An 11458-nucleotide genomic window follows, 5' to 3' on the forward strand; every position below is an offset into this window, starting at 1 on the left:
AATAGAGGGAGAAAGATTTTGTAGTGGGATGCTTCAGACGTATAAATCTCCAGCACTTCTCAATAATACTTCATTTACTGGATTTTTTCTTTAAACTTCCATGCAAAATGGGCAATGAAAAACACACAGGAACAGAATGTTTGTAAAGTCAGACTGTTAGAGGCTATAAACATAGTTTCATAGAAAAACAGATGCAAAACATCAGATATAAAGGAAGAAAAACTTTTTCATCAAATATGCGGTAAATTTGCGTCCAGTCTGAAGAGGTGTCCAGGTTTGCTTTCCCAATCCTATAGATGTGTCTGGAGCCGGGAGCCTGGGGTGCAGCAGCAGGTCATTTATCCCCAGGATGCTCGGGGAGCACATTCCCCTGGCTCTGCTCGCGCTGATGCTGCGTCTGGTCTTCATTAAGTTCCCAGCTCTGGCTGATGAAGTACAGATGCGAGTGGCTTTCCAGGGGGGAGAGGAGGAGGAGGAGGAGGGGAAGAACAGGAAATTCCCAGAGCATGAGCTGGGGGCAGGGTAAATCATTACTTGGCATTTTGTGTGCAACGGTGGGGCCAGGCCTGGAAAGACTTGCTGCCTTTTAGGGATGCAAGGACGGATTAGTCTTTCTTGCTATGCTAACAACTCTTGAGAGATAAACGCTGCTTTTGCCTGGGATTTAAGCGAGCCTGTTCTGCACCTCCTGTTTCTTGTTCCTTAACCAGACCTGCAGTAATTTGCCCACATTCCCAAGGGGCAAGCAAAGTGATAGGCAGGACTCTTGCCCTGGTGCCAGGGAGGTTGTGCCATCCAAGGCCAAGGCTTATCTTCTTGGGACATGGAGCAACGTGGAAGCATGTTGCAGATGCTTGCAGGATTGTTCTCTAAACCCATCCCTTGCCTGCAGGCCTGCCCGCTCCTGCCGGCAATCCTGTGGTACCTTGAGCTGAATGGTTTGCAAGGGAACTCTCATCTTCTTGCTGTTTGTCAGTTTGATAAAACACAGCACAGGCGTGTGTTCCTTCACCCAGAGTGAAATGGCTATTGGCAACTTCTTCTGGCATCGTACAGATTTTGGAAAATATATTTTTTTTCCTTGTGTGTAGAGAAGTGCAGCCATGCCCACGCACACAGGATTTTACATCTTTTAGTGATGACAGAACTTGCTGTCCTTGGTGATCAAAGCCAGGTGACAATGCCAAGACCTAAATGTTCTTAAAGTTCTTTTTCCTGCTTTTTCCAGTTCCAGATGCAGGCAGTGGCTGGAATAAAAGAGAAACCAATTCCATCTTTTCAGAAATTAGGATGGTCACGTCTTTTGCTGATATAAGTCAATATTTCTATATCGAATGCATAGACTTACACTCTGAAGGATCTAGTGCTCAAGTTTTTGTAAGGCCTTCCAGTTCAGAAATCACTGCATGGTGTCCAAGTTCCTTTTGGCTTCCCAGTCTGGGAGACTTGGAGCAGAGCATCAGAGGAGACGTTTGAGCCACGTTCAGCATGGACGTGCAGATGTAAGAAATTCACTAAAATATTCAGACACGCATTTTTGCTTTTCTAAACAAGCAAAACTCCTGAACTATCTCAGATTTGCCCCTGATTTATTACTTCTGATTCTGTTTTATTTTCTCTATACAGTTTGGCCTTAATGAAGTTTATTTCACGTATTTATGTTGATTACTGCTGGAAAACTTTATGCCAGTTGTAGTTGCAAATAAAATATGATCTAATTGTAAAGTAAACTAGGAAAAGCATTTTTCTCTGCCCTTCTTTACGGTATGTGTTTGACAGCACGTTGTGTCTCATCTGCTTCGCTGCTTCCCGGTTAGTCACTTTCCCCTGTTTGTGCAGGGCTTTCCCACAGCAACTGGGCAGAGAAAAACATTTTAATCAGAGGAAAACTGGAAGGGGATTTGCTTGCAGAGGCAGGACCTGAAGTGTCATTCAACTCTTTTTTTTTTTTTTCCTCTTTTTTTTTTCCTTCTGCTTTTATCATTTAGATACTTATTTTGTGCTGTGATGGTGTCTGAGAACTGTATGGACCATACCTCTGCTGAGGTTCACACACTGAAAAAACCCGATATTGTGAAATGCTTATGGTTTCTATTAGTCAAATATATTGTATTTTATTCTGAAAAGCCTCAAAGGTAAATAGAATCTACGAAAATCTTTGCTTGTCACCTCATGTAATGGTCAGCTGCGTCACGGTCCTTCTGTTGAGCGATGCTGCGTGCTGAGCCCTGACGATCCTGCCTCTGCCTTGGCAGAAGATTTTACAATGTTAAGTATAAGCTCTTTGCCCTGAGGAGTTCTCATTCTAAGCGTTGCAAAGCTTTTCTTTGTGCCATTTTTTATGAGAGTTTTAAGTTAGAATATGATTGTTTGGTAGTTTGTTTCCTACACATTGTTCGCTGTTGTCGAGTGCAGCTATGAGGCTCCTAATAGCTGTTGCATGTTCGGACTGTGCAGGACAGTAGCAGGACGTTTCCAGTATGAGGTTTATGTATATAAGACTTTTCTTACAGCTTTTGTTTTGAATTCTAAACGTTGACATGGGGGTATTGAATGTCTATATGTTGCAGCTACAGCAAGAACCACAGTGATGGGTGCATGATAAATGTTTATGTATGTGCAAACATAACTGCTCTTGTTTAGACACTGGTGTAAAACAAAACGTGCAATATTTCCTTAAGGCTGTGGGCGTTCAGCTCCAGAACTAGCCTTTATATCCGAGGCCTATTTCTGTTCCTCTTCAATCTTCACAGAGTAACTGGAGTCTCTTTGCTACATCCAGCAAACGTCCAGTGGTTTTCCCTTTCACACTCTCCTCTTTCCTTGCGTTTTACCTGCTTAAGTCCCCAAGCCTTAAAGGTGACACTGTAACAACTCTACTTTTCCTTCCTGTTTCTCACAGTGAGGCTGTCTGGGAGAACATGGCTCGCATGTGCGTGAAGACTCAGAGGCTCGATGTTGCCAAAATTTGCCTTGGAAACATGGGTCATGCAAGAGGAGCCAAGGCGTTGAGGGAGGCTGAGCAAGAGCCCGAGCAGGAGGCCAGGGTGGCTGTGCTGGCCGTGCAGCTGGGCATGCTGGTAAACCGTTCGGGAACATCCACCCCGCTTAACTAGGGACAACTATGAGAAACTGGTCACTTCTTTAAAATTCTGAAATGCAAAAACCTTGGTGGGGAGTAAAACCTATTGCCAGGTCTCCAAGGAGCGATGAACAATAGTTCTGACGATTATTTTTTTGAAGTTGAGTTTTTATGCTAGGGAAACAGGCATCTCCTTCAGCATTGCACGACCACGTGCTGCACGATTCCTGCCCGACACTGCTCAGGGGCTTTCCCTGACTCCAGAGCTTAGCAGTGACCTGAGCCCTCTTTGTGTTCCTCAAAGAGCAGATGGGAACGAGTGTGGCAGAATCCGATGCCTGGAAATGAGAGTACCAGGAGCCAGAGCTACCTAAGGGTATGGCAAACAAATTTGTCTGTTTGCTTAACTGCTGTACAGAATTTATATGGGAGTTTTACTCCCATATGAAAAATTACTGAATGAAGGAAACTGCTGAATGAAGGAAATGTCTTTTAAGCATTGTTTATGTGTGAAACATTAAACAGGAAAACTCTTTTCTTGGGGCATAATTCCTCCAAGCTTAATCATTCTCGGTTTGACTGGATTAAAAAAAAAAAAGAATTATGTACCTTACAGTATTCTAGCTAAAATGTTTCAACAAACATATTTTAAGGTTCAATATGGGAAACACAAGTTCTGTTTTGACATGTTTGTTTGTAGAGTGAAAGGCTAAAGCTGTGTCATGCCAGAGAGCAAGGGCTGGCTTAAAGCATTTAAGCCATTTAGGCAAAATTGGTATTTCCTGCAGGTTGGAGAGCTCTGGTGAGTCACATTTGCTGTTCGTGCTGTCCCAGAGATGCCCGCTCTTCTACAGTCGCCCAGATTTCCATCCCGGCTTCTCTCATTATTGAAGCAATAACTGTGGATCCCGCACAGCCAGCAGACACGGTCGGGCTGTTCCCCTGTAGTCTGGTGCACGGCGCAACTGTCCCTTGTATCTGGAGCCCAACCTGGCAGCAAATACACACCAAAATGAACCGTGTCTTTCCCATGTGTCTGTGGTCTGAACCCACTCCCATTGATTACCAATTGAACTGAGATCTGAAATAGGTTTAAGACCAGGATCATCATGGGGATTGAAAACTGACTGGAGCGCTGTTGAATTAGATGAACGATAAGGGCACGTATTCCACTCGGTTTGCCTTTATTCAATGATCTGTAAGAAAAGCAGAGGTTTTTAGCTTGGGAACCATAAAATATCCAGGCATATGATCTGTAAGAGGGAAAAATTTGGAAAGGAGAATTTATGAAATATCCCGTGGTTCATAGGAAACCAGGAATTAGATAAAAAATGGCAAGGGGCTATGACAGCAAAAATCTGTCTGGGGTTGCGTGTGAGGAGACGCCAAATCCTGGGGCTTTGATTTGGTAGCTTCTCTGTATGTATTTGTGGCAGCCACATCTGGAACATTGGCTTCCACCCTTAAGTATCTCATTACCAGAAAAAAATGTTGATGAACTGGAAGAAGTTCAGAGAAAATCAGAGCAAATTGTTAAGCTCTTGGAAAGATTTCACAGACAAGGAAATCTTTAAGATAGCTGAATAAATAGAATTTGGCTTAAAAAGATGTTTAGCAATCTACAACTATTTTAAGAGTATAAATGCTAGAGGGATAGAGTAACTATTCTGAATTGAAGAAAAAAAGGAAAATTCAACTAAATGTTTGGCAAAGCTTCCTGGCAGAGAAAGCTGTGAGGCTGAAAAGTGTCAATTCTCCTTCTTTTGGACATTTAGATCTATTCGGAGAGGTGGAGAGGAACTGTAGCAAAATGAATGCAGTTCTGTTGCTTTTTTCATCTCATACAGAATCATAGTGCAGGCATATTCCATCTCTACTTTCTGTGCTGCTTTGAATTTGAAACAATAAGAGACAGAAACTATTTTTCTGTCTTGGACAGATAATCTCAATTTACTAAATATAGTATTCAGCTGGACAGTGGTTGGGTGGAGCAGGAAAATGCTTCTTCCACAGGAGTACCTCTCAAAGCATAAAAATAATAGTTCCAAATTTGCTCGCCCTTGCGTCAGCATCGGCAAAATCCTCCTGTTCTAATTCTGTCTTAAATTAATGGCGTTTCTTCCCAGGGACAGATCTCAGTTATCCATGAACACTGTTGCTGCCTCTGATGGCTGCTCGGAGGTCGCAGGGGGTCCCCAGCATGTGATGCCTTCTTGCCACTCGCCCCGTGTGGCTGTGAACTGCAGCCCCACATGAGCGTATCTCCCCTTTCGGAAATGGTTTACGTTCCTGATGACAACGTTTAATTGTTGATGCCTTGCTCATGTCACCCCCCAGTTGATACCGTACAGTAAATGCCAGGATCTGAGTGCTTTCCTTATTTTCACATAAACATCCTGTTTCCCAGTAATGTGCTATTCCAGGCTACGTATATTTAGTTGGTTAACCCCCCCCGCCTGAATTATTGTTACTTTAATTGCATTACAATGACCTGCACTAGTAAACTACGCAGAAGTGCGGTGTCTGTTGTGAAGGACACTGATGCAACACCGCTCGGAGCTAACGAGTGTCTGTGCGCTCTCCTTCCAGGAGGATGCGGAGCGGCTGTACAAGGCTTGCCAACGCTACGACCTCCTGAACAAGTTCTATCAAGCCTCCAACCAGTGGCAGAAAGCCATCGAAACAGCGGAAGCTCACGATCGGGTTCACCTACGCACCACGTACTACAACTACGCGAAGCACCTGGAGGCAACTGGAGAGCAGAGTCTTGCGCTCACCCAGTAAGAACCAGCCTGGGGGACCCAGGGGATTTGGAGCCGTGTTGTCCTGTGGAGACTGGAGGCAGGCTAAGGAGGATGTCTGGTGATGATTGCTAATAATTAATTAAAGTCTTTTCCTGTTTCTGGTGCTTTCTGTCTCATGGAGTGAAAGCATTGTTCTAATAAATTTCCCAGCACCCTCCCAGGCTAATAAAGCTGAGCGCCAGAAAGGTTAAGTGTCTTGTCAGGGCCCATAGTTGAATCCCACTAATATCCAATCCTGTACTTGTCTCTGAAGACCAGTGCCCTCTTTTCCTTCCTTTTCCGTGACAAAACCACTTGTTTACTTCTCCCGAGAGTCCCAGACACAACTGCGGTGGCAGAATTTAGTCTGACTTGGGTGTTTCTGGTGCCTGATCTGCTCCTGTGACTGAGTCCCTAGAGCAGTCGGGGAGGTGATTTTTAATGTGTTGCGTTTGTTGTTTGAAATCTTGTTTTTATATGAATTTTACCATTTGAAGCCTAACAATAGAATAATATAATAAGGTCATGTCAGTTCTGAGTCAACATAGAGCTCTGATGTGGTCAGACAGACCAAATGGATGATCAAGGTGGGCAGAAAGGTGAGGAGAGACTCTAGCAGTAGAAGGTGGAAAAGCACGGGGATCTCCTGGGAATGGAAAGGAGGCTGTGGGTGCAGTGGACAGCAGAAGGACAGGGCAAGATGAGGAGCCCAGGGCTCTTGTGACCTTTCCAGCCAGTTGCACAGGGATCTGCTTAATGTTTGAGGAGCTTTCTGGGACATTTCTTTGACTATCACTGGCACTTTTAAAGTATTTACTGTCCTGTGATCACATTGCCCACCCCGTTCCAGGTGCCTTGCAGGACCAGTGAACTTTTAATTTTTGATGGTGCTGGCAGAGTTGAACTGATCTTGCAGTGAACTTAATAATACAAATGAAGCAGTGTTACCAGTGTTGTCCATCTATAGCTGTCAGACAACATTAAATGGATTTTTACACAGGACGTGAGCTAATAAGAAGGTAGTAATTTCACAGCTAATATTTTGTTCTCTACAGCTATGAGAAGTCTGACACGCACAGGTTTGAGGTACCCCGAATGCTCTCTGAAGACTTACAAGCCCTGGAGAACTATGTCAACAAGATGAAAGACAAGTCAGTGCTATGCTTGTTCCTTCTCCCTACACCTCGCTCAAGAACTGCCACATTAAATATCTAGGTTGACCTTGCTTATAGTGCAGACCTTTGAACATTACCCTTGAGTTGGGGGTAAAGCCTTGTCTGCGTTCTAAAAAAATGTATCTAGTCTTGAGGTCAAGATCTCCAGGAGTGAAAAATGCCGTCTCTGGCAATTCTTGTTACTGCAATTAATGTTGTTACTTTTCTAGGAGCCTGTGGAAATGGTGGGCCCAGTATCTGGAGAGCCAATCAGACATGGAATCTGCACTGAAGTACTACACACTTGCTCAGGATTATTTTTCCCTTGTCCGTGTCCACTGCTTTCAAGGCAACATTCAGAAGGTGAGGCAGCCTGATCCCGTCTGCTTCCAGAGTTCTCATTCCTGGGATGAGTATGGGCACAACATAAAGATATATGATTTCTTTTCCAGGCTGCTGAAATAGCAAATGAAACGGGGAATTGGGCAGCATCGTACCACCTGGCCCGCCAGTACGAGAGTCAGAATGACATCAAGCAGGCCGTACATTTCTACACCAGGGCCCAGGCATTCAACAACGCCATCCGCTTGTGCAAGGTACGTGAAGAGGTACATTTATGTCCTAAAGCAAAGCGGGATTCTGTCCTTAGGCAGCATACAGAATCAAGCGGTACAAGTTGTTCATGCCCATTCTTTCTTGTGAGAAACTGCTTGCTCATATACAGCCCACTATGGAGATGCTCCTGCTTTCTGCTTGCATCCTCTATAAAAGATACATCAATAAAGGCTTGGTTGTATGGGACATTATTTTCTTGTATATCTCGACAGAAAACTGCCTGAAAAAAATTATTGTTGTTGCAGTTCAAAGTTCTTTGGGTTGGAGTAGGTTTTTACACAGAAGAGGGTTGATGGGTGACTGTGTGACAGTATGAAGCTGTAGGCTTGCAAGAAGAGAGAACTATGAAATCTGTTTGCCACATACCGAGAGCCGAATCTTTGCTTTTGAATAGGAGAACAATTTAGATGATCAGCTGATGAACCTTGCTCTTCTGAGCTCTCCGGAAGACATGATAGAGGCAGCCTGCTATTACGAGGAAAAGGGAGAGCAAATGGACAGAGCTGTCATGTTATACCACAAGGTAAATGTCTTTGTAGTAAAAAATACCAAACTTTAAACTGAAGTGATTCCTACAGCAGAGGAACATTAAATCAACTATAGCTTTTACTATATGTACATTTTATTAATCATTTCTTCATAGTAGGTAATGCTTTATTAATCCACTCTAAACTGTTCTGTAAACTGATTCTGCAGTGCTTACTCTAGCCTTTAAAGACTCATTCTTAATTTTGCAGGCAGGGCATTTCTCCAAAGCACTGGAGCTAGCCTTTGCCACACAGCAGTTTGGGGCCCTGCAGCTAATTGCTGAAGACCTGGATGAGAAATCAGACCCAGCTCTGCTAGCTCGCTGCTCAGATTTTTTTATTGAACATGCTCAGTATGAGAAGGCAATGGAGTTGCTGCTAACAGCTAAAAAGGTAAATTCTGGCTTCTCTGGTCCCTCCAGGCACAGGCAAAGGGAGCACAAAGGTGTGTACATGTATAGATACATTTATCTTTGTTGGCAAACAGATATGCAGGAGACATTTCTAAGGTTTAAAGTTTCCTCTCATGTCAACGGCTCCTGGGGTGGTAGCCCACTGGCTCAACTCTAGAAATTGAATCCTGGCTTCTTGTCTTATTTCTCGTTTAAAACCTGCAGATTTTGCATTCTTGGAGAAAAAAAACCCTCCTACCCTTTAACACATTTGGAGACAGGGAAATTATAACATCCTCAGTCAAAACAAGTCTATGCTGTCCCTATAGTCATACCCCCAGTTTAGTTAAGGTGCATCATTGCTCACCTAAACTTTTATGCACCTCTGCCTCACCCTCATTATTGTGCTGGGAACTTGGCCTTACCCAAAAGCTGGGTACCAAGGCAGAGCTCCCATGTCTTACTTTCTTCCATGTTTTGCAAGGGTACAGTAGCCCTTTTCTGGGCTAAAAGCTATTGTATGTCCTACTCATAATTTGTTCCTATATGAGATGTAGCAAAATATTTAACATAATCTTTCAAATGCCTGTATTTATTTTATTTGTATTTGTTGAAAACCTTAATCAACCATGCCTAATAAATCTGACTCGTATATCTCTGAGAACGTTGTGTTCAAAGAGATTAAATGGATGAATCCTTGGTGCCACACTAGTGTCCTCTTGAGAAAACGGGAGAAACAGTGGTCTCCATGGAAAAACAAACGCGTTCTCAGCAAACGAAGTGAGACGGTGTGAACTTGAACAGCAGCCGGTGTTGGGATGCTGAACTACACCATGTTCTAGACACAGAATCCACATCTCCTAGCATTTGTGCCTCCATATAGCAAATTTCTATAGGTCACACCACAAGCAATGTGATGTATCACTGTAGTGTCTGCAACATCTCATTGCTTTCTCTCTTCTATTAGTACCATGAAGCTCTGCAGCTTTGCCTGAAGCAGAACCTGACCATCACAGAGGAGATGGCTGAGAAGATGACGGTCGCCAAGGACTCCAAGGAGCTCTCTGAGGAGTCCCGGAGGGAGCTGCTGGAGCAAATTGCTGACTGCTGCATGAGACAAGGGAATTACCACCTGGCAACCAAGAAATACACACAAGCAGGAAACAAGTTAAAGGTCAGTCTGAATTGGTAGGAAAAAAAAAAAAAGCTGAAGAGGCTGAGCCTGTTACCTTCCTAAGATTTCTTAAAACAAGGGTATTTTGAGAAGTAAATCTTGGAACAATCTTTGTATGGTAGACTATCCACACAAGGCTTCTCAGGCATCTTGGCATAGACTGTGGTTTTGTAGTCACAATTATATTTCCCCTCCTTTTTTCCCCCGTGTCCCCCTTTCCACTGCCAGGCTATGAGGGCACTGCTGAAATCTGGAGATACCGAGAAAATTGTCTTCTTTGCGGGAGTTTCCAGACAGAAAGAGATTTATATCATGGCAGCCAACTACCTACAATCACTGGACTGGCGTAAGGACTCCGAGATTATGAAGAACATCATAAGCTTCTATACTAAAGGAAGAGCCTTGGACCTGCTGGCGGGTTTCTACGATGCATGTGCTCAGGTACATCCCCCTTTGTGACTCCTTGAAGGCATTTGTTTGTCAGCTCTGGAGCAAGACATTGATCTTACTTTTTCTCTTGCAGGTAGAAATTGATGAGTATCACAACTATGAGAAAGCGCAGGGAGCACTGGCAGAAGCGTATAAGTGCCTTTCCAAAGCAAAGCCTAGAAACCCTCAGGAACAGGAAAGCAAACTGGCACGTTTGCAAAGCAAGATGACCCTGATTAGGCGATTCATCCATGCTCGGAGGTAAGCTGCAGTATTCAGAGCATGTAAACTAATGACAGAAATATCACACAAGAAGCAAAGTTTTACTAGTATGGTTTAGTAAATAATTTGCAGACTCACTTCTAAAGGCTGTTGTTACATTTTTATAGCAGGGAAACCATTAAGTGATTTTTAAAAGTGCTGTTGACATCACAAAGGTAATGTGAAATATAAGCAGGTGTATTGACTGAGGAAAGCGTAGCTCTATCAAAAGGCAATTATGGAATGTAATACAGTAAAAAAAAAATCCCTGTTCCTCACATGAGAAGCTGAACACTCTCCTCCAGATTGTTAACAGTTTCCTTTTGCTCTTTTACCAGAGTTTACTCTGAAGATCCCAAAGAAGCCGTCAGACAGTGCGAGCTGCTCCTTGCTGAACAAGATTTTGACAATGCCATCCGTCACGGCGATGTCTTGGGATTTCTGATTGAACATTATGTACAAATGCAGGAATTCCATACGGTAAGTTAATTCTTCCAGTCTACAGAGCCTGTATTCTATATACAGCAGTGCAGCTTGCTATAGCGTGGTTCTCTCATATAGGAAGAGATTCCACAGCAGAGACATAGCTAAACTGTTCAGCAGGGTGTGGTAAACCTGAGGAACTATATCCATATTAATCTGTTTTTCATTTCATGGGACTGAAGAGAAAAAGAAAGTTCACAGGACATGGAACATGAATAGTGGTGGATTCTTAAACATTCCCAGTTACCAGATAAGAACAGAGGGGTCAGTCTGGGTGCATGTCTCAGTAATTACACTGAACTTCATTTGCCACCCGGCCAAAGAAAAGAAAATTGTAAAATTGCAGTTGAGGAAATGGTGAATCACGTCTGCAGGGCAAAACTGCCACACACCCCAGTGGTTGGACTAAACTGTAACCTGCGCCTGTTATGAAACACAAGGATGCAGAGCGTGTGTTTCTCCAGCTCTGCTGATTAACCTTATTTTTAACATGTTTTGACAGTGCTTCAGCTGTCAGAATGTAAAACCAGCCTTTGAGCCCCCTTCTTTTTTAAACTG

At 43.5% G+C, this 11458-nt stretch overlaps 1 protein-coding gene across 2 annotated transcripts in view; it reads left to right on the top strand.

The window, feature by feature from the left end:
- The window catches only part of IFT140 (intraflagellar transport 140), a 70127-nt gene that overhangs the window by 58127 nt on the left and 542 nt on the right, over positions 1–11458 (top strand). For both annotated transcript variants that reach the window (XM_065644478.1, XM_065644479.1), the window contains exons 19-29: positions 2903–3080; positions 5672–5862; positions 6921–7016; positions 7250–7382; positions 7472–7615; positions 8029–8157; positions 8372–8554; positions 9521–9727; positions 9956–10168; positions 10251–10417; positions 10756–10897. In XM_065644478.1, coding sequence (XP_065500550.1) covers positions 2903–3080; positions 5672–5862; positions 6921–7016; positions 7250–7382; positions 7472–7615; positions 8029–8157; positions 8372–8554; positions 9521–9727; positions 9956–10168; positions 10251–10417; positions 10756–10897 — 1783 coding nt within the window. The remainder of the gene's footprint in view (positions 1–2902; positions 3081–5671; positions 5863–6920; positions 7017–7249; positions 7383–7471; positions 7616–8028; positions 8158–8371; positions 8555–9520; positions 9728–9955; positions 10169–10250; positions 10418–10755; positions 10898–11458) is intronic.

This window comes from Caloenas nicobarica, chromosome 14 (assembly GCF_036013445.1).
Source record: "Caloenas nicobarica isolate bCalNic1 chromosome 14, bCalNic1.hap1, whole genome shotgun sequence".
NCBI lineage: Eukaryota > Metazoa > Chordata > Aves > Columbiformes > Columbidae > Caloenas > Caloenas nicobarica.